Source organism: Microtus oregoni, unplaced genomic scaffold (genome assembly GCF_018167655.1).
Source record: "Microtus oregoni isolate MIOR12 unplaced genomic scaffold, Mior012 000041F_ref0000270, whole genome shotgun sequence".
NCBI classification, from domain to species: Eukaryota; Metazoa; Chordata; class Mammalia; order Rodentia; family Cricetidae; genus Microtus; species Microtus oregoni.
The window spans coordinates 14,907,473-14,931,047 of record NW_024543208.1 but is presented as its reverse complement, the minus strand read 5'-3'; the positions used below and the strand labels follow the sequence as shown (position 1 = coordinate 14,931,047).

At 44.8% G+C, this 23,575-nt stretch overlaps 1 protein-coding gene across 1 annotated transcript in view; it reads right to left on the bottom strand.

The window, feature by feature from the left end:
* Tnc (tenascin C) overlaps positions 1-23,575 on the bottom strand; it is an 81,994-nt gene that overhangs the window by 32,170 nt on the left and 26,249 nt on the right. The window contains 14 exon segments of the mRNA XM_041632451.1: positions 509-781; positions 2,957-3,232; positions 5,807-5,978; positions 5,980-6,038; positions 6,041-6,067; positions 6,634-6,906; positions 7,386-7,658; positions 12,716-12,979; positions 14,655-14,744; positions 14,992-15,177; positions 15,826-16,095; positions 20,282-20,438; positions 21,237-21,352; positions 22,184-22,447. Of these exon segments, the coding sequence (XP_041488385.1) occupies positions 509-781; positions 2,957-3,232; positions 5,807-5,978; positions 5,980-6,038; positions 6,041-6,067; positions 6,634-6,906; positions 7,386-7,658; positions 12,716-12,979; positions 14,655-14,744; positions 14,992-15,177; positions 15,826-16,095; positions 20,282-20,438; positions 21,237-21,352; positions 22,184-22,447 (2,700 nt within the window).

The window sequence follows — 23,575 nt, the reverse complement described above, 5'->3', positions numbered from 1 at the left end:
TAACTACCTTTATTCTTCTATTTTCATTTGTTTTCAGATAGAGGAAACAAACAAGAAAATAAGCAGGATACTCTTGAAAATTTCCTGAAATCATGAAGATAATTTGGTATGAGGTTGTTCAAGACTTTAGGACGACAAAGATGCTAGGGGAAAAAAAAAGTAAATTTGACTGGAAGAGACATCTTTGCAAGCCCTGGAAAATCCTCATGATGACTTTGAAGTTACCAAAGGGGAGAGTTCCTTTTTTCAAATGCTTTATGGCAACTTGGATAAAGGGTCATATAGTATTTACAATGATCTGCTGCTGATAAATCAGACACATAGATTCATGAAAACGTTCCACTTAGATGGCTGTGGGAGGAGAGTTTTGTTAGGCAATGGTGTATCCCAGCGACCTAGGAAAACCAGTATTCCATGGCTTGTACCTCAGTGGCCAATGAAATGAAGTGGCTTCATCCTGCTGACAAAGACTGCAGAGAGTGTCAGAAACTAGAGAATGCTCATGTACCTGTGGTGGCTGTGGTACTGATGGTTTGGGTCCGAATGCTGGGAGCAATTCCAGAGAGGTAGACAATGAAATCAGTACTAGGGGGGAGCCCTGAGATGTGGGCAGATCGGTCAGCACCAGATATATTACGTTCTGTCGCTTGCTGCAACCTATTGGAATCAATAATTTCAATAGCAAACATGTCGAAGATCCCGTCGGTCGCTGTCCAGGAGAGATCGAAGCTCTCATGAGTTACGCCAGAAACATTTAAGTTTCCAATTTGAGGTTCTTTGGCTGAAAAATGAGAAATTAGGAGAGAAGAAACAAATTGATTATTTGTTTGGCTGTGTTTTGAGGTGGAGGTGGTTAATAGAACAAATCATGCCTGGGGAGAAAGATCTGATGGTTTAAGGCTACAGCAAGACCAAGCGATGCTACCAGTAAAAGTCAGTGGCAATGAAAGAGAAAAGGTTTTTGTTAAGAGAAAAATGAACCAAGGAAGATAAAGCTATTAGATTTTTCTACTCTACATTTGCCACTCATGATCAGGCCTGGCAAGACACTTCAGGACAGGAGATGAGCTGGCTGGTTGTAGTGGGAATGGATTTGTCTTAGCTGGACCTGCCTCCCAGAGCTCTGCCTCAGGGTCCTGAGGGTTGACAGCTGCTAGGCTCTTGAGCTGCCCTCAGGGACCAAGTGCGTTTTCCCCCTTTAGCCGTTCTTTGCTTTGAGAGGGTGCCTATCTATCTAACGAGTGCTAAGTAATTCTGACACCATGGCCCTCCCTGAGTGGGACCTTGAGGCTTCAGATTTTGGCACTTGAGAGGATCCACTCACCTCTCAGAACAACTCTTGATAATTTTTCATACTTTAGATAAGGGACAGCTAGCTGTTCTCATCGTCTGTTAAAAAGGCATGTCCTCTCTTCCTTGTGTCTGTGTGGGCCAAGAAGGCTAGTCCTGCATTGCCCTCCAAGACAGCCGAGCCAAACAGTTCAGCAGGCCATTTATCCAAGAAATTACACTTTGCCTAGGAGATGTCCTGCCAGAGCTCTTGCTTTTCTGAGCGGTAGCAATCTGGCTTGCAAGGGGTGTACATGAGGAGTGTTTGTGAAGCTGATACAATCTGTGCAATAAGGAGTAAGACCCCTAATCTCAGAGACACAGAAGAGTTACAGCCCTTCTCCTCTACAGGCTAACATATCAGAGATAAGAATGTTGCTACCATAAGACAGAATACAGGCGACATCCAAACCACAAGATCTGCAGGAAAGATCAGAAGTGGTGGGTGATTGCTCTGCCTTCTGGGAAGGAGTCGTTTGTGGATGTTAGACAAGAACCCAGAGGAGCATTCAGGACAGCCTCAACTGCAGTGTCCGGGCATTCTGAGGTCACTGTCCACACAGCCGTTGCCCGAGTTTCGAGGACGTATCAGTGACGGTGCTCAGAATGAGCGAGGCAAAATCGCAGAGTCAACAGAGACGTAAACATTGTCTGTGAGTGTTTACTCGCGGTAATATAAAAAGGGGAGCAGTCTCTTGGAAAGCCACTCATCAGGGCACACCGTAAGATGAGCCGCAGAAAACAGGGTTAGGAAGGGCTGTTCACTTGGGCAGACTCCCAGAGGCCATTGAATGCGGAAAGCATTTGTAACTGGAAGAGGGTGATGAGTAAACCAGAATGCACCACTGGTGTGGGGGTTGGAAAGTAGCCACTCCAGGACCAGTGCTTCAGGGAGCAACTCTTATACAGAGCAAAAAGGGAATTTAGCACTGCTTCATTTGTAGCCTGGGATACTCCTTGCTCCAAGGGCTACTGCTGAAAACGTTCTCTTCAGGATATTCTCAAGTCCAGATTGTACGTTGCCTCTCTTTGGTCAGCTATTTAAGTCATTTTTTGTTCTAACAATGACTCTGCTTCTGAGAGAATTGCCTACATGAGGGTAATTCAGTTCTCTTCTGCTCACTTAGTTTAAAAGAATCACTGGTTAAGTATAAGCCCTGTAGGACCCATCTCAAGGAGGGATTTTGAAATAGTGAAGTATCATTTTCAGACAGCAAGTGAGTCACTAAAATAAATGATCTGTGCTCTATCAAAATTCACATGTGTGAGGATGGGCTTTCTCTTTACCAGGCATGGAGATAGGAGTTAAAACCTACAGGCTGGTTATCCATTGGCCTTCATTCAGAGATGTCATTGTAGGATGGGCCAGGTAAATTGAGAGAGTGGGTGTTAGAGAGCCGAAGGGGCAGTATCTTACATGACTCATCATTGCTGTGGCCAAGGGATGGGATGAAGGAAGAGCTCACAGAAAGGGCTCTGAGCATGCACCATGCATGGAAAAGTCTCAGCCATAAAGAAAAGCTAATGCTCTTGGAGAGAGAGAGAGAGAGAGAGAGAGAGAGAGAGAGAGAGAGAGAGAGAGAAGGGAAGCACAAGGACTGGCATGGGCGGGGAAGATACCAGATACCTGTGGAAGTCTCAGCAGAGAGCACTGGTGTTTTATAGCTCTGGAGCACCCCATAGATGGAGACTCTATAAGGAGTGTCAGCCTTGAGGCCTGGGATTTCCACAGCCCGGAGGCTACCGGGTACTGTGAGATTCTGAGTAGCCTCCACATTGTTGGCCTCCTGCACCTGAACAACAAAGTGCTTATAGGCCAGGTCATCTGTGGTCCAGTTGAGTGTGAGGCCATCCCAGCTGACCTCGGTCACGGATAAGCCTCCCAGCTGAGGGAGCTCCTCTGAAGAAGGCAGAAAGGTTTCTGTCAGTGAGTGCTGCAAACTGAGCAGGAAAGTCAAATGCCCGCAACCCAACTCCAGGAAAGCAAAAGAGGAGAGAGAATGTTGTGGTTTTGGTAACGCCTGGTCTCTGGGTATTTTTGTATTCATATTTTGATACTCTGGTTATAGTTTTGTTGAAGAGAGTTGAAAATAGTCAGCAAAGGAAATTTTGCATCATGCCTCCTTGAGAGGCAAAACCACGGAAGTCTGCAGGGATGCACAGGCAGTAACGAAGGGCAGCGGGGAAAAGGTGGGATTGGGATGGGCTAAGGAAGTAGAGTAGTGAGAAGCACAGGATTTGGGGGTCCGTAGACCCGGGTTAGAGTTCTGACACTGGCAAACTGTGTCAGGTTGCAAATCTTGCTTTCTCTCTGAGCCTTCAGTTTGAAATAGAACCATCACATTAGGTTCTATGATGATGACTTAATATTTTTCAACATCTTCATATCATACATTAATCATAGCAAGTGTCTGATAAATGGCAACTTCAAAAATAGAGCCCGCTGATGTGTTTTGGAACATCCCAGTCACGCAGGAGAGGCTGACGCCTCATTTTATTACTTGAAGCTCTAAAAGATCGTCTGTGGCTGGCTACCTGCACTGCACTCAGACTTCTGAACCAGGCACTGTCTCAAGTTCTGACAGGTGTGCTGGTTTCTCTGAGCTTTTCTCAGCTTTCAAGGACATGAGGTTACACAATAGATTCCTGGTTTGGCTCTCACTGTCCCAACCTTCTTCACTTTTGGCTTGAAGCATATGTCACAAAAGCAAGGCTGGATGAAATGAGCCTGCTTACTTTTAATTAAAAGTGATTCTGTGCTACTAACTGGTGCAAATGTAAATGGTACAAAGCAGGGCCCACCATTAGTTTTGTTTTATTGTGTAAGAATGCGGTCATTATTGCCAATTAAGAAAGTATGAATTTGGGGTAAGGAAAATGTCCCTGTTTTGAACTCAATGCAGTCTCAGGCTCTCATTCTGAAACAGAGTGGGAGTAGTGTGTTTACATGTGTGTGTGTGTGTGTGTGTGTGTGTGTGTGTACACAAATGTGCAGGGGTCACATCTTTCTTATATGTTTACAGCAATGGCCAACTTTACACCCACACGTGTGTGTGTGTGTGTGTGTGTAAATGTGCAGGGGTCACATCTTTCTTATATATTTACAGCAATGGCCAACTTTACACCCACACACGTGTGTGTGTGTGTGTGTGTGTACACAAATGTGCAGGGGTCACATCTTTCTTATATGTTTACAGCAATGGGCAGCTTTACACCCACACCACACGTGTGTGTGTGTGTGTGTGTGTGTGTGTGTGTGTGTACAAGAAAACTTTTGGTAATTTGGTGGCATTATCAAAATCCTAGGCACATGCATGGACGTCAGCATCAACATTTTTTGCCACCACACATTTGATCACTCACCACAGCCCCCTTGGGAGCTATGTCTGGACCCCTTATGAATAGACATAGCTTTCTGTGATAGATGGAACAACATATTTTCAATGGACAATTTGAGTAGAACCTTTTTTCCCCCTTCATTTTAAATGAAAAACATTGAACTTAAATGTCCTGTCCTTTCCTGGAAATGTTTTTATTCCAAGTGTCTTTTATAGAGAGAGTCCTAGACACTTTTTGGTCAAGATGGCTAGATCATTTCCCAGATCTGAAGAGGTCTGGCTAGGAACTAAGTATTACTTATTGCCTCTGAGGGAGCCTGCTGCCTCTGCTATTCTGTACCAGCATTGGTTTTACAACTGTGGTGGCTATTCTGGGTTGTCAACTCAATTGCAACTGGAATTATAAAAACCCAAGCCTCTGGGTACACCTGAGAGGAATTATTCTTTAAAAATAAAATACATGAAGCTGGAGGAGCCACGTTCAAGCCTGACCATTTGAGAGGGGAGGACCCAGCTTTCATCCGGGCCACATCTGCTGGCATCCATATAGAGCAGAGGGAGGAGGGAACCTCCCTCTCTGCCTGCCTGCTCTCACTCGCACTGGCGAGTTAGAGCCTCCTTCTTCAGGAGTCCAGTGTTTAATAAAGGCCAACTGAGACATCCAGCCTTGTGGAATCCATTATTAGATTCTTGGACTTTCTGTTGGTAGATGGTCACTGCTGGATTCCAGCCTGTAAGCTATTCTAATAAATTTCATATACTCATTCTATAACTTTGGTTCCTCTAGGACACCCTGAACAACACTACAATAAACTTAGCTGTTGACTGCAACTGGCTACATGACAGACACTTTGTCAAGTTCTTTCATTTCTTAGTTTACCTGTTTCTCACAGCAGGATTCTAAAGCAGGAATATTATTTTTAATTTGAAGATGAGAAAAGAAGGCCCAGAGATACAAAGCAATACATCCTGAAATAAATATTCAGTTTGTAATATGGAATTCTAGCCCAGACCTGATAGTCACAGACTAATGTGCCAATCATATTCAGGTAAGACTTCCAATGCATGAGGAATTTTTCCTACTTTAAGGACAGGCTGACTTATATTACATCCCTGGTCCAGAAAGCGCCATGTCCCTGTGATGACCTCTACAACAAGTGGTTTAGTATGGAGGTCCATCATTTCGCCAGACAGTGTTACTGTGAAGGGAATATCAGCCCTGGGGATTTCTGTAGTGTATAGGATACCAGAAATGGTGAGATGATGATCTCCTTCTGCCTGGTCAACTTCCTTGACCCAGGTGATAAACTAACTGGACATAAGTCCTGTCTAGTGTGATCCAGTCCAGTCTGAGGACATCCCAGCTAAGCCTGTCACTGTGAGGTTGCCCAGACCAGAATCTCTTCTGTGTGAGGACACAGAGATGGAGTTACTAAAAAGGAGCTGTACTCTGGAGTTCAAATGAGATGGGTTTTGGCTAAAGTAGGGATGACTACAGACTGATTTATTGCAGTATTGAGTACATTTCAGTTGTCGGCATTAAAACCATGTTTTTCTTTCAGCCTCTGGGAATAAAAGGCAGTTTTTAGAATTGCTCAAAACTTTCATTCTCTACACACAAATAGGGCTATGGGAAGCTCTTAAGTGTTCTTAAAATGAGCTCAGATAGATTTTATTTTTCACTTACAAACTGTGTTTTCCAACTTTTTAGATGTTATAATTGAAACTTACTTTGCAAGATAAGTCAGTTCTCATTTTTGAAAAAGAAAAGTAGGTGGAATTTTCATGGAAAACTACTAGGGTTAGTGCAGGACCTGGCCAAACAATAGATAAGGCACTTGAAAAAAAGCAACAGCGATCCCCTGGTACTTTCCCAAAATGGAATAGGGTAAACCCTGCTTACAGACTTGCTTCTTCTAGAGCACAGACAAGGGTTGGAGAAAAGGAGTGAATGAGTCTAGAATACCTGTCAAGACTTCAAGAGAGAGAGGGTCTGTGCTGGAGTCCTGAGTGAGCCCTTGGATGCTGATCCGGTAGCGAGTGGCTGCTTTGAGCCCAGGCAGGTCCACTGACCTCAGTCCTCCAGGGACTGTAAGGTTCTGGACACTCTGGACCATGTCAGCCTCTAGCACCTGAATGAAAAAGTTCTGATAGGCCCCTTCTGGGGCTGTCCAGTTGAGCCTGAGGGCATCCCAGCCCACCTCCGAGACTGAGACCTCTCCCAGATTGGGAGTTCTCCCTAGAGAAGGATAAAGAATGAGTTTAAACTATGTTGTTAGACCCAGGAAATCCTGATCACAAGCAGGCTCTATATCCCCTGAAAACACGACTTTCTTTAGACAAACATACACCATGCAACTCTCTAAGCTTTGGAAAGAGCAAAAGAGGGAGTGTAGGGATGAACAGTCCTAAATTTCAGAAAATTCAGGAATCAATTCTGGGCTAATTTTTTTTTTGACTGAAGCACTTAATCATCATGGTCCCGCATGCTTGGATTGTCCCAGATGGTGAACTCCGTACAGCAGCAATGCGTTGCCTATGGGAAATGTTAGCGTGGCCTTGGGACTGTTTTACTTGATGACATGGCTCTCCAGCATCAGACCTCATGACACTATAGCTTGTGGCTGGCAAGGCCACTCCAATGTCATGGCGTATGATTATCCTTGGTCACTTTCCTGTTGGGAAAACAGAAGTTTTAGAGATAAAGGTAGAAAGTACCTGTGGAGGCCTCAGCAGAGAGCACTGGTGTTTTAGAGCCCCGGGCTACCCCATAGATGGAGACTCTATAAGGAGTGGCAGACTTGAGACCCGGGATGTCTGCAGCCCGGAGGTTGCCAAGCACTGTGAAGTTGTGAGTAGCCTCCACCTTGTTGGCTTCCTGCACCTGAATAACAAAGTACTCATAGGCCAGGTCATCTGTTGTCCAGTTGAGTCTGAGGGCATCCCAGCCGGTCTCAGTCACGGTAAGATTTTGCAGGGAAGGTGTTCGTTCTGAACAATGACAGAGACAAGGTCAATTATACTAGTCTTCAAAGCTTGCCTTCCCAGAACCCAAACAATGCACTGGCCAAAACCAATAGAGTCTGTGCCAAGCTGCTGTCACCGTATGCCCAGTAGTGCTGTCTCCATCAAATGCAATAAATAGGTTAGTACAGTACTGACTTTACCTTTGTACATAGTTGAGTTTTCTTTTGGAAATACACTTTCCTATTGACAAATGTCCTAGAGAAAACGCTAGACAGTTGTGTGCTGGACTCCACACCTCAGTTTTCATTTGGCAAAGTAGTTTTTATTACAATGAGTTAGCCTCAGCTGTTCTTGGGTCTTTGTCCAGCACTTTGAATTTTGTGTCTGCTTAGGTTTGCTTAGGCTTCTCCTTGTGCTGTCTTGACCTCTCCTGAGACGTCTGCTGCAGTTTAGTTTTGACTTTTTGTTTTTGGAGTTCAGATCAGTTTTTATAAACCACTTCAAAGGAGAGTAGGGATAAGTTAATACTACTGCTACCGCTGAACTGAGGCAGATGACACACTTTTGGAAGGTTGCTCCTTATTGCCTGGGATCTGGGAGAAGCAATTTATCAGATTGTGTTATAATTTGATTCACCATCTTTGTCTCCAGAACACAGAAATGCGGTAGTCTCCCTTGTCCAAATCTGCCTTACAGGGGTCATTTGCTTGCAATGAGTTTGTGTGGACCCTGCATGACCTACAGAAAAAGATTTCTCTGGAAATGGATCCTGAAAATGGGAGGGTAGGAACTGCCTTGGCTCCTTTGAAAAAAAAAACAATCCATTTTTCCTGTTTACGTAGCTGCTGATTTCCAATGAGCCCTGCATGACCAGGGCCTAGAACATGGGTACATAAACTCAGACAAACTAGTGGGCCACATCTGGCCTGATGCCTGATACCAGCTTTTACATCTGGAAATCATTGGTTAAAAAAAAATCCAAAGGATGATATTCCATGATGCATAGAAGTGTGTTAGAATTTTTGTGTTAGAAATGGAGCTTTGGTAGCTACCTATTCCTCCACCTTTCCCCTTATTTTTTATAGATGTATCAAGAAAGACCTATGACTTGTTATATCTGAGTGGTGTGTGATCACATCTACAACGGATACTGTTGGTAGGCCACCCCCTCATCTGGCCATCAAACACATGCTCAGATAAGTAAAAGCCTAAACTTCCACTAATAAACTTATGTGAATGACAGAGGAATTCCAGTGTGGGAGAAGGGTGTGTGTGTGGGTGCCTTGAATAAAGATGCAGCAGCAAGAGTTGAAGTAGGAACCCTGGAAGCTGTATGTAAGTGCTGACTCTTCATTTCCAGTGTGAATGATGTACTTGTGGGCTCACTGCAGCATCAGCCAAGGGTTCCCGTTGGCTACTTGCACCCCAGCCTTCCTGGCAACTCATGATGAAAAGGATATTGTCCTCTCACAGCTGTGCTTCGGAATCTACCCTCTGAGCAATGTCAGCAGGGCTAGAAAATCAGAATTTCCAAGTCTGTGTCATCTGTGCTCAGGGTGGGCTGAGCAGCTGCAGCGAGGAATCCCTGGGCATCTCTTCAGCCCTTCAGATTCCCACCATTGTATAGATGGTGACCACTGACTGGCAGCCTACTTGCTCTTTGTATGTGTGAGGGAATGATTCTCCTACAGCAAGGAGAAGGTTAAAAGCAAGTCTGAAGACCACCACAAGGCTTCAAATGTTCCAAACTCATTTTCTAGAGAGAACATACTTGAAATACAAAGTATAAATATATAAGTATAACTGCCTTGGGGTTTTCTGGTAATTCTCAGTAACTACCAAGAATGAAGCCAAAGGCCCAGGGCATCCACATTCTACAGCTGTCACCATGTAGCCTCAAGCCTCGGGACCCATGTTTTTCCTCTTAGGCACACAGCAGGACCATGCTTGTTTCATGACTATGAAGCTTCCCATGACTCTGATTTTCACAGATTTTGTTCAAAGCTTCTGGAAAAGAGACTGCCCCCTCCCCACTCTCCCCTCCTTTTGTTTGTTGAGGACTGCAGCCCAAGGGCACCTCTTCTGAGATTACTCTGAACTCTTTGTCTCCTTTGGCAGGTGGGTTATGGGAACCTGATGTTTGGGTGGAAGCGTCACCCTGGCCCCTGGCATCCATATATCCAAAGAGTCTGGAATGTTTGGGTGGAAGTTCTATCCCAAGCCCCCTCCCCTGGGAGTTGCCTCAGTCCGGACTCCACCTCTGAGAAAGCCTGCCAAGTGATGACCCCCCCCCCAGAGATGCTCAAGACCACTCCCACAGGGTATTTAAACTGCTCCCCCCCCCCCCCAGAACAAACTCATGGTTTTCTTGTCTTCCTTCCCCAGCACCTCTCTGGGTGCTACCAGGCTACCCAGGAGCGTTGGTATCAATTAAATCTGGGCTTTTTGCAGTTTGGTTTGATTTGGTCTGATTTGAATTATATGTCAGCAGAGAGGTTTATTGGGGTGCAGAAACTTTCGCCTGCCTCTCCCCTCTTCCCTGCGTCTGCAACAGTAGAACTGCATCCTTTGAGTACGGGTTGCATCTTTCTCATCTCATGGCACTGTTTCTAGAACCTTTCTCTCCTGAATGCACCTATTCTGTTGGATTCTGCATGCATTGACAGGATAAATATTTGAATGAACTTCAGTTTGCTCCATAGACTATCAAAATGGTAAATCAGAGCAAACTGTTCTCTAATACCATGCCTGAAGCTTTGGTTCAGAACAAAACTACTTGTGAGTCACTGAGGTCTCAGTGGTGAGTCCTAGACTGTTGTGGAAATATGCTTCATGGCCTTGGCTTCTGCCTATTGTCTTCCTCTGTGTCTCTTACTGCTCACAATGAACTCACAGCCTTGGCTTTAGGCAGAGTTTAGTTAATGAGAATGTGAAAGAAGAATGAGAAGAGGAAAAACTGAGAGAAGAGATGAGAAGACGGGAGAGTTGAGAGGAGGGAGACAGACAAGAGAATATGGCTAGCCACACTAACTTTCCTCCATGCTGAAAGAGAGCATTGCCTTTCTCCTTATTTCACCTTCCTTTGATCTCTCTGCTTCCCTTCCTCCCTCATTTCATCCTCTCTCTTTGTAATGTCCATATTAAACAGGCTTAAAGAACGACTACCCTGCTCCTTTGTCCTGCAGTGTGTTAAACAGCTGCTAAAGCAGAGAAGGACAAAAAAGACACCAAATGTGGTGATATTGGTTCCAGGGCTGCTGGATCGCTGCAGATATTCGTGGCACTAACCCTGGCTTTGGATGTGTTCCAGTCACTGCAGGCAACAGTAGACCAAGGAGACCGTCCCTACATTCTGGTCATGGGGAGGAGGAGGTCAGGGACAATGATGTGAATACTGCCACTCTCAAGTCAGTAAGTGTCCAAGGAACCTTGGAGAGGCATCAGATATAGACCAGGGTGGGGACTTTAACAGAGCGTTCAGAGGATGCCTTTGTTTTCAATAACACTTGAAGTCAATGAGACTAGAGAGAATAGAGAGAATGCTGTGTGGAAAACTGGAGACCAGTATAACAAAAGCTTCAAAGGCTTGAAGGAGAAGGCAGGTTGGGCGAACATACAAGGTGATTGTCACATGATGGCCAAGGACATGCGTCCTGGAAGCTAGGTCTGAGAGATCAAATTTTGAAGGCCCACCCATCCCATGGAAAAGTTCTTTGTATTTTCATTTCTTTTGGAACAAGCTAGCCATGCAGGTGGTACTATGTGTAGAAAGATTAACTATATTTTCAATATGATGCTACATCATGGAAGAGGCCTGCAAGTGGGCCACTGCTATGGCTGGAACATCGGGATTCTTTGGAGAAAGCACATGAGGGCCACTGATCCTCTGCTCTCTCACAGCATCCACAGATAAGAACTATCTTGCAACATCTACCTTTGACTCCAAAGTTGCAGGATTGGAGTTCCCTTCTGGGGTTGATAATGATTCTGGGAAAGAGGAGAGAGTAGAGAAGAGGAGAAGGGAGGAAGGAGAAGAACAAAGGAGAAAGGAGAAGAACATTTTCTTCCTTCTTATATTTCTGATTCATTTTTAGGTCACCTGGAACATTATACTAAGTACATGTGAAGCGGAATTACTGAAGTTGGACTTTGAGATTAATCTGTTTTTAATTCTACTTCCCTACCTTCTTCTACTGTGAGAGGCTCATGCTGTCAGGGATGCTTGCAAGGGAAGACAAATGAAAGGTAAGGAAACAGATGACCATGTGGCACACTCTTTCTCTAACATCTAAGGGTGGACTGTGTGCAGTTATTGCTTAATAAATGCTTGTTAATGAAAATGGAAGCGAAGACTACCACTTGTCAAATCTTAAAGAATATTGAGAACTTAATGGCTCAAATTGAATGTGTCATTTTTCATATAACAAACATTATTTCCTGCCAGATTCTCTCTTCAGCTCAGTTCCTGAAGAAACGTGACAGGAAGGAAGATTGGTGGGGAGGCTAACACAGTTGGAAGGGACCTGGATCAGCCCCAGAGAGCCAGGAACCTCTTTGTGACTGGAAACAAAGGGAAGGTGTGAAGGGTTCTGGGGCAGCCTGGGGACAAGTGTGACTCTCCGGGGCCACCTTGAGGAAAGCAAGAGACCTGTAATAAAAACACTCCAATGAGGAAGTCCAAATAACGAATCCCAACAACCCAGGCATCTTTCAGGTAATGAAAAAAAAAATAAAGTTGTTGTTAGATTAAGGAAGAGAACTAAGGGATGTAAAGAGTTCCATAGAACACACCATTCTGAAAAGAGAGAAAAAAGCACCATGAAGAAGGCAACGCTGCTCTCTGTGTTTTACAGCTAGAAATACTGAACAATCAACATTTCGTGGTGAGGGAGCTTGGTTCAGCTGACTGACAGCAGGAGGAAAAGTCAAGGAAGCTGCCCTTTCAGTGTGGCAGAGAGTACTTCATGAGGGTAGAAAGAAGCATGTTTTGCCCTCGGGCAGCACATTCAGACCTTCTGACAGATGCAAAGCTCTGCCACCCAAAGTCAGCAGATGACTTGGGGAAGCTCAGGGTGACCTACCAGTGGATGCCTTCACATATGCAGGCTTGCTCTTGTGTCTGCCCTTCTCGGCAGTGAGAAGGACAGAGTATTCTTGCCCTGGCTCCAGATCTCTCAGGACATGGGAGGTGGCATCCTTTGGCAATTGGACCTCTTTTGACTGGCCTGTGGGGAGGCTGTAGTTGAGGCGGTATCTGTCAAACTTAGCCAGTGGTGTCTTCCAGAATAGAGTCAGACTGTCCTGTGAGGTTTCAGACACCTGCAAGTCCTCGGGTGCATCAATTTCTGGAGAGAGAATCAAGAGGGATCTGCTTTAGATTGCAAATCAAAAAAGGTTGTGTAGGTGCAGGACTGTTGCCTGACTGACCTTTGATAGACAGGTGCCATTCATTGCACACTACCTTTCGGGATTTGGGGGAAAATGAAAGTGGAGTGGTTTATCTAAATTATGAAATGCTACTTAAGAAAGCACTTCCAAGAGACAAACAGTTGGTCTCAAGAATGCTAAAGGATAAAAAAAAATGACACTTAAAACCAATATATTGAAACCTAGTGCCCAAAAGAATGCTATTCAGATGTGAGGGTCATCATAAGTCACCATGGTTAGGTTCAGTGGCCTAACCACAGAGACCCAGAATGATCTCAGCCCCTTCTGTCACCTGAATAGAGAGAGAGTCAAGACAGACATCTCAATGGACAAGACAGAGAGCCCTCAATAGGAACTGATTTTCTAGCCCTTTTAACCTTACTTGTCAGCACCAAAACTGTGAGAAAGAGATCTCTCTTAATAAAGCTACCTGGTCTAAGGCATTTCGTTGCTGTAGCCCAGGTGGATGGATACATCCCACTCATATTTTTGGTTGTTAGCCTAGCCTTTAAAGACAGAATCATCTCTCTGGCCCCATTCCACTTATTTAAGTCTGGAAATGGTGAAATTACAGCTGTGATGGAGAGTGCTATTTGAATTCTCAGGGTTATGCAGAAAGGGCAACAGGTAAGTGGTCATTGTGAGATATTCCAACATGGGTACTCAGGATGCAGTGCAATGATTCTGAGTCTCTGTTGTCCATACCTTTGCAAACCTACATGTGATGAGATGTCCAGAACTAACACACATGTCCACATATATGCACACGCATATGCATGCACATACACACATATATGCAGATACACAGTGTGCGCAACACTGCTGAAATTTAAAGCCAAGAGCTTGTATCCAGTAATTGAATTATTCTTTATGCAATCTGCTGCTTTGAGGGAAACTGAGTGAAGGGTACAGACGTATCTCTGAATGATATCTCATTAACTGCATATATATCTACAATTGTCTCAAAATCACAGTGCATACATATGGATATGTTATAAGTATACATAAATAAAGATGATGTATGTATATGTACAGCTAGATTTTGTATCCCAAGGAAACGCAACCAGGTATGATCTACATCTCACACATCCCGGCCTCTCCTCTCTTCACAGTGCCAGGACAGGTCAGCTGGAAGCTGCTGGGAGGCAGAGGGGTAGTACACTTTAGGAAAGAAGCAGTGGCTCCAAATCCTTTAGCCCTTGCTGGTTTTTATCCAAGGCTGCGCTATAGGATACAGTGGGATCCGGGGGCTGCACTGTCTATATGGATATTTGAATATTTGCCTGCTAGAGGTATTTTCTCGGTTGCTAAAGGTAAACTTCATATTTGTTCCAATTAAACTAGCTATTTTGAAAGGGTAGGTTGACAAAATAAAAATTTGTGCCTTTTATAAGGTCTGATTCCAATTTTTCTTTCAAATTCCTTTATTCTTTTCCCTCTCTAGAGAGTTGTGTTAGGATGTTCCCTTGGGCTCCGTGTTCCTAGAGACCCCTTTCTCCTCCGACTTCTATGTTTTATAACACACTTCTCTCAGCAGCCCTGGCTTGCCTGCTCTGTCTACCTCAGCAATGGTGGGGCTTCCATGGACCTCACCTGTGGCTGCATTGATGGTTGCTGGGTCACTCTCCTTGTCTCCCTTCACAGCAGAAACGCCAATGCCATATTCAGTTCCTGGCCTCAGACCTAAAAGAGAATGTGTAGGTAGGGATCATTCTAGAAGCGGGCAGGGTTTCAGGGAACTCTAAGAGTGACCCAGGCTGGAATCTGGTCACTGTGATTTCTGTACGACCATCATCTGTTACAAACTAATTTGGAACATTGACAGCAAGAGGAATGGATGGAAGCTGTTTTTTTTTTTTTTTTCCCTTCTCTTTGGCAGGTTGAAAAAGAGGGACACCTGGCCGCTGGCTCCTGTTTTGTCAGAGCTCACCTGTGAGTGTGGTTTTGGTTGTGGCCTGCTGGCTCTTGGGAACATCAACCTCAGCATGGTCACCTCCTGAGATAGGTGCGTATTTAATTCTGTAACTATTGATGTCAGCCTTGACGTTCCTCCACTCCAAGGTGATGCTGTTGTCTGTCTGGGAGACACGGCGAAGGTTCTTGGGTGCATCCAGGCCTGTTTAGGAAGAGAAAGGAGGCTTCGTATTACACCAGGTACCAGGATAGTAGATTTGACATTTCTATCAGAGGTTCAGAAGGCACCTGCCCATGGATGGAAACGTCAGAGTTCCCCACAGTCCCTGTCTTGGCAGCTGATACAGGAATTAAACCAAGAGCACAGGCATGGCTCCTTTCTCAATGATTTATCAGCTGCATTTGTTTTTCCATTTTTTGTGTTGGAAGAACAGAAAGCTCCCAAAATAAAACTGTGAGTGAGTGGGAAAACTGTTTAGTTGACTTAGTGGATTCTTAATAACTTAGAGATGACCACTGGTTCTTCCTAAACTCCAGTAAGGCATGTATGGGATGCACACCTTTGAAGTAATGCCATTTGCTAAGATACCAGGCAAATGCTTTACCACCGAGCCACTACATTTTAACTAGGAATTTGTCGGGAGTATCAGACCAGCCCTCCCCCTTACTCTCCTTCTCTCTCCCCCTCATACATGTACACATGTATGTACATATGCACACAGAGGTGGAAAGGCCATCCTGACTGTCTTCAAGGTCACATGAGCCTAAGAGGACTCACAGGTAGAATGGAGCAGGACTCTCTGTGCTGGTGTCCTGTTTTTTCTGCACCTGTCAGTGGGGCAGTTCTCACCTGTGGTGAAGGTCTCCTTGGCAGGGTTGCTTGCCATGTCCACCCTGCGGGAGACAAGGGACACCTCATACTCGGTGTCAGGCCGCAGGTTCCCAATAGAATACTGGTTTTCTTCATGTGTGAGGTCGATGGTGGTGCGGTCTCCAGGCACGTCCTTGATGCCATAGGAGAGCTCGATGCCATCAATCTCAGCCAGAGGCTTGAACCAGGTGACCAGGGCTGTGGTGTCTGTGACGTCTCTCACCTCGATCTGACTGGGGGCATCCAGGCCTGTGAGCAACAAGGGGAAGAGTAGCTTCAGAGTGCTTTGCCACAGACCATGGAAGATATTTGGTTCATAACGAGTCCTTACTTTCTTTTGCCCTTGTGAGTCTTGGTTTCTGTCTGACAAGTCACATGGAGGGACTGTGATATCTACTTTGAGGGCTTGTGTGTTTGTTTCACAAATAGTAAAAGAGACAAAGCCTGTAAAGCATCTAGAATGGAGCCTGGCACACAGCAGTTCCATGACGGAAGTCCTTCCTTTGTCTGCTGCCACCATCTCCACTACTGTTAGCAGCTACTGTTCTGCTGAACTGAGGGAATGTGTGTGAATGAGTGTGTGAATGTGAGTGTGTGTTAGTGTGTGTATGTGTGAGTGTGTATGTATATATACAGAAGCCAGAGGACACTCTCAAGTGTCATTCCTCAGGGAAACCCACCTATTTTCTTGAGGCCTAGTCTTTCATGGGCCTGAAGCTCACCACATAAGCTAGCGAGCTCCAGGGATCCACCTATCTCTAGGTGCTTGCACTTCAGAACTGGTATTGCAAGAGGACACCATCAAATCCAGCTCTTTAATGAGAAGCCAAGTCCTCCTGTTTGCAAGGCACAGACTTTACCAACTGAGCTCTCTCCTCAGCCATGTCTGAGTTATTAGACAAGACTTTCCAGGATGACAGACAACTTTTCTGTTAGGATCATGGAGCAGAGGCATGAGACAATGGATTGTCCTGGTGGGTTTGAAACATTTTGTTGCATTGATTCCTCTCTCTCTCTCTCTCTCTCTCTCTCTCTCTCTCTCTCTCTCTGTGGCATGCACAAGCATGGCACACTTGTAGAGTTCAGCTGCTGGGGCGTGGTTCTTTCCTTCCAACATGTGGGACATGCACGTTGAATTCAAGTTCTCAGGCCCTAATTGGGCCACTTTGCGAGCCTTAAAGTTGTTTTTGACAAAGAACTAGGGCAAGAGTCATTGTTATTTCAAGTCTTGCCCATTTTTGTCTCCTCATCCTGGGTGTCCTGTGTGGTCCTGTTAAACTCATTTCCTGCCCCATCCACCTTGATGCCATGCTTCCTCACCTGTGTACCCCCAATGCTGGTCCTTTGCTTCATCTCCCGAGACTGCCCTCCTCCTCTAACCCCTTCCTGGCCATCCTCTCCAATGTGTCTTGTAAATTACAGCCTAGCCAGGAGCCTCATTATCCCTGTTGTAACCAGATGCACATATTCTCCCTACTTGTAGCTGCTACTTCCCTGAGAAAGCTTTGCGATAGCACACTTATCTCACTAGCTCGTTACAGACGTTTTTACAGTTTGGATACATTTAGATTGGGTCATACATTCATTCAGAAAACGATGTTTGGCTTTTGTGATCCTTAGGCCATCCTGGGCATTTAATGTGGGTCTTCATTTTTTTTTAAAGTAGTTTAGTCTATGTTCTCATCATCCATCTGATGAGCACTTTTAAACAGAGGCAGTTGGTACTCATGCAGAGTATGGAAAGAGTACCAGTATCATAATCTGATAGATTATGAGGATGCTTCATGGTCCAGTTTTGAAGTCTAAGTGGTTATGTATCAGCTAGTGGTTAATGAGTCCACAAATCATGAAAATGATGTTATCATGGTTGGTGACACTGCCTTGCCTTTCAGTTGTCAGTCGCAAAGCCACATAAACTGCTAAGGAGGTTAGCCTGTGGCTAAGGATACTGAAAACGAAGACTGACATCACTCTGCACATCTGACTCATGGATCTGTGCCATCAGTGCCTCATTCTTGTGACAACTTCATGAGAATGACGCTATGAACCCATTTTTCCAGATGTTGTACCCAAGACTTAAAGAGCTGGGATATTTTCAAGTGATTGAGAATGGTGAGAAGGAATTTAAACTCAGGACCACCCACCCTCTCACTTTCCCAGGACAATGGGTCTTATCAGCATTTACGTGTCAAGAAAGATTACAATCAGTCAGAGAGAAAGAATCAAACATGTTTTGCCACCAAGGTTAAGTTTCTTTAATTTCTAGAGAAAATCTTAGAAACTTGTGCAAAAGGAACAAGAAAGTGTGTGTCCCTCAGTGTTGGTATTTCCATGTTCTAGAACTTCAAAGGCTGGCCATTTGTCCTTAATAAGCAGAATATAAAGCAAGCAAGCCTCAAATTTGGATTAAAGAACAGAAGGTAGGTAAAAGAAAAGCCATTTGTCTCTCCAGTATGCTTTCCCTAGAATAGATAAGCATTTTCTTGATCTTCCCACTGCCTTGTTGCTGATCTGACGGTTTCCTTTCCTGTCAGTACCTGCCTTGTACCTACCACAGAGAGCTCTTGTCAGGATGATGGAAAACACTAGCTCACAAAGCGCATGGTTTCCTGAATTGGCCCTGAGCTATGCAAAACGTGCAAGCACACAAGCGCAAGGTGTTCCTTCTTGCCATTGCTTTCCCAGCAAGCCCCTGCCAACAAGAGTCAATTTCTCAAAGAGTTGGCACGTCTGTTCTCTTGAAGAAAATCAGACATTTTCTTACTAAACAACAATGTAGACTGTTTTCTCTATTTTTCCTTTATCTTTTATTAAAAAAATTTCCTGTTAGAACAATTCCAAATTCAGTTATATCCCATAAAAGTCTCTAATTGTGTTAAATCCTATTTCACCCCAAGATTTTCTAAGGATATTAGTACCAAGTAAAAGCTGTGTATATGTGTGCATGTGTGTGTATGTGTTTGAAAAATGTGTGTTTGTGAGTCTGTGTATGAGTGTATGTGGCTTTGTAAAAGTATGTATGTGTGTGTGTGTGTGTGTGTGTGTGTGTGTGTGTGTGTGAGAGAGAGAGAGAGAGAGACTTTGTGAAAGTGTGAGTATATATTATTATGTATGTTTGGATATATGTGTGTGTGTGTGTGTGTGTGTGTGTGTGTGTGTGTGTGGCTTTTTGAGACAGGGCTCTGGCTAGCCTTGGCCTGGCCAGCCAGTCGCAGGGTTCCTCCTTTCTCCACCCCTCAGCTCTGGATTATGTTATTTAGCTACATGCCTGGTTCTTATGTCACTGCTGGAATATCTGACTGGAATATCTCTCCAGACCTTCAAGTAAAATTTTATTTAGGTTTCTACTGAGACATGAAATCAACATTCTGCAAAAGTCAGCGTATAATCAAGGCTGGTTCTAAAGGCAGCCATGCTTGGAGGCATGACCAGGACTGTCTGAACTGCATGGTGTTAAAGCGACTCACTCCTCCAAGCCTTGGTCACTGCTCTTCATACATAATACAACACAGGCCTCGCTTTTGTCACAGGAGACTTGATATTAGCGTTAAATGAGATAATGTGGTAGACATCTTGTGATAATTTCAGTGAGTTCTCCTTCTGCACCTACGGTCTCTGAGAATGTGACTTTGGGGTGCTTCAGAAAGGAGATGCTTGTGTTTCTATGTGTGATAATCTCAGTGAGTTCTCCTTCTGCACCTACGGTCTCTGAGAATGTGACTTTGGGGTGCTTCAGAAAGGAGATGCTTGTGTTTCTATGTCTCTCACACTTGGGCTGACCTGAGAATTTGCTCTGACAGGATTGATAGAAATGTCAGTTTGGAGTCTATTCCACAGCCACGCCAACACGACAACACTTCACAGAGCAGGAAATCACCATCTTGCTATGTTTTGTTTCTGTTTCTTTTTTTTTTTTTTTTTTTTGGTTTTTTCGAGACAGGGTTTCTCTGTGGTTTTGGAGCCTATCCTGGAACTAGCTCTTGTAGACCAGGCTGGTCTCGAACTCACAGAGATCCGCCTGCCTCTGCCTCCTGAGTGCTGGGATTAAAGGCGTGCGCCACCACCGCCCGGCCTGTTTTTGTTTTTTGAGACCGTGTCTCACTCTGTAGCTTACACAATCCTGGACCTCAGCATGGAGCTCAGGGTGTCCTTGAGTACTCCTGCCTGAGCCTCCAGAGTTCTAGGATCACAGGTGGCTATCCTAAACACAGCAGTCCCAGTCCACAAAGATGCATATGTGATTCCTGTCAAGGACAAACCCTACACAGCTGAGCCCAATGCCAAATCACAAACCTGAAGAATTATCATTTGAGGCTCTCCATATGGACTTTGTAGTAGTAAGCAAATTCTCACTGATGCAGGTGCTGCGTCAGATGTTGTAAGCCAGAAGGCGTAATGAGACACAGCCCTATCTCAGGTCTTAGGTGATACTCACGGGTTGTGGTCACTTTCTTCAAGCCAGGGCCTCGGGTGTTGTTTTTCACAATGTGCAGAGATATTTCGTATTCTTGCCCAGGAGCAAGGCCAGTTTGTCGGTAAGAGGTCTCTGGTCGCCTCAAGCTTTTGGTAATTTCCCCCTCATCTTCTTTATTCTGTCAGAGGGAAGCACAGATCTAACATTCAGAAGCTGTGACAACCCTTCATTCCCATGCTTTATTCAGTTCTTCTTTTTGTTTCACTCATTCACTGGGTGTCTCCTCTGCCTCCCAGCAGACTGAGAAGTTAGATGCTGAGAATACAGAAATAAGAAAGATGCTTCTTGATTTCATCCCTTCCTCACCCTGTCTAATGGCACGGAGTAGGAGTCACCACCCACCCTTCCTTGAGTCCATCCCTTCCTCCTGCACACACCTGGGCTCACCCTGTCAGATGGCACGGAGGAGTGGGAGTCACCACCCACCCTTCCTTGAGTCCATCCCTTCCTCCTGCACACACCTGGGCTCACCCTATCAGATGGCATGGAGGAGTGGGAGTCACCACCCACCCTTCCTTGACTTGTCATCGTCAGACAAGTTAGTAGATTGTCCATGTTCTCACAGATAATTGTGAACAGGGCCCAAGTTATGACCAGCAACTTGCTTTAACTGTTCTTTGGGGTTTGGGGAGATTTTTCTCAAATTTGCAAAATGCCAGGAGATACTGTATGGGACAGACTGTCTCTGGTTCTGTGGCTTCCAAACAGAGATTTGTAAGATGGCACCTATAGATGACTTAATTTACAATTGCTTGGATTCTCATCCCTAAGTGTTTTTTTTATTTATTAACAACATTGGAATCCTTTTAAGATATGTATGTGAACACACAAAATGATAGTGCCCAGCCTCCCATATTCAGCTGAGGAAGCTGCGTGACATGAATGTCAGACGTTCCTCCACCATGGAGCCCCTCACCATATTCCGGAAGATGATCTCCCATGTTTCGAAAGCAATGTCTAGAGGATCCCACTCCACTTCCACAGATGTCTCCTTGATAGACTTGAATCTTAGTCCTTCGGGTGCAGGCAAGTCTGAAAGGAAGAGCACAAATAGGACTTAAGAAAGGACAACGTGCTTGGTAAAGGCCATGCAGTTAGGGATCCATTAAACCTGTGATGAACAGCTGTTACTTTGAGGTTGATAACCAGATCTGTGGTCTACTTAAAGGCTCTTCTGGCATATTATATACTGTAAGAAAATGTGAAAGTCCCTATTATACTAATATTGTGACTGTCTATTTGCAATGTTGTTTGGAATCAGACAGACATAGACCAGCATCTAACTTGAGAACTGATAACATCGTGGCCCAGGACAGGGTTTACACAAAGCACTGAGATAATTTCTATTTCTGAGAGAAGGTGGTAACGAACTGTGTGTGCCCTGGGGAATGCACCAAGTACTGAATGATGTGTTCTGTGAAGTCTGCTGGCCTGACTCCCGGCATGCAGTGTAATAGTCAGAAGGAGAGACCAATGTTGTCATTACTAAGCAAGTAAGGGCTGGTTTTTAGCCATAGACTGCTATTCAGGCATGAAAGTCATTACACTGATGCTAGACTCTTCCAGGAGCAGCAGGAAACAGACAGAGAATTTGATAGAACAGAACTCCATACAACAGTGGCGAGATGACTAAGATTTACTCTTTTCCAAGACTGCCCAGGTCAAAGCTCAGCTCCATCTTCATTAGCTGTGGGCCTGAGACAAGATGATAAATTACATAGCCTCAGTTTCCTCAGCGTTCCTCAGGCGAATGCTTCTGCCTCATTGGGTGAGATTTGTTAGCATATACTGAGCACTAAAAACAGCGTGCAAAGTGCTTCACAGCTAGGCCAAGGCCAGGTATAGAGTCCTTTGCCTACTCACAGGTGGCAACCCTGGCACTGACAGGGATGCTCCTCTTGTTCTCCAAGATGGCGAACACACGGATGAAATATTCCACTCCTGGCTCAAGCTCCCTGATGGTGGTGGAAGTCTGGTCCCCAGGCACACGGAATTGCATCTCCAGACCATCAGCATGGGTGGGTGTATACATAATCAGGTACTCGGTGACCCGCATCTCATTGTCCCATGCCAGGTTTACAGTCTCTTCTGTTACTTCTGTCACAATGAGGTCTTTGGGAGGGGATACTGGAAGGGATAAGAAAAGACATTGGGAGTCAAGTGTACACCTATAGAGTCCTATGGGTTTAATTCCCTCAACACGTCTCTTTTACTATTTGAGATACAGACGTGAAGTTGTCTCTTCCTGGAACATGTTCTTCAGACCTTCTAGACTCAGCCAGAATTCTCGTTTGGGTTCATCTTTTTAGTGGTGTTCAAACCTAGAGTCCTGTGTATTCTAGGGTGAGAGTTCTATCAACCAATGGGATAGAGACTTTAGGTCTTCTGCTCTTGCAGAGGATCACCAACGGTGACTCACAACAGCCCCTAACCTCCAGCTCCAGGAGATCAGATGTCCTATTTTAACATCTGCAGGATCAGGCCCACATGTGGTGCATATGCATAAATGTAAGATAAACACTAATACACCTAAAATAAAATAAATAAATTTACAATAATATTTAAAAGAGCTCTGTTGTTTTCTTTATAAGCAAATTCCCCTCCTCTCTTTCCTGAACTTGAGATCTTTTTCTCTCAGCCTCTGTAGTGGCTGGGCTTGCAGATCTGGTGGGTTTGCCATCAGAAGTAGCTTTGTAACCCATTGGTCCACTGTCTTCATGACGACCAAGAGTGTTGCTTTTAGCACGGCATGTGGTGTAGTTTCCCCCACTTCTCCACTTTCTGAGGCCACGCTCAGACTTAGACCATGGGACAGCATCTCAGCCTGCTTCCTGTGAGTAGTCTTGGAGGGCTTGTCTAACCAGACTCTTTCGTTCCTTAGATGTCAGCAGTGAGGCCCAAAGGTTTTCCTGCAGTTGCCTACATCAGATTTGGAGCTCACATCTCTTTGCTAAGTTTGCACAGTTCAGCCATACTAGATGTTGAAACTATTTATTCGTTCCTATCTACATTTGGCAGATGTTCTCTGTCATGATACGAGGATGAGAGAAAAACAGAGATTGTCATGGACCATGGGTGTTTTTGTTCTTGCTGGGGTTTCATTTACCCCATGTTTCATCAACACACACTGTACATGTTAGCTCTCTGCTTGTGCTAATTTCTAGAAACAATCTTCTTTTGGGAGATGCTCACAGACATTGGATAAAGCTAGTAACACAAGAAAACTTAAGGGACAGATCTAATTCCCAAGTAACC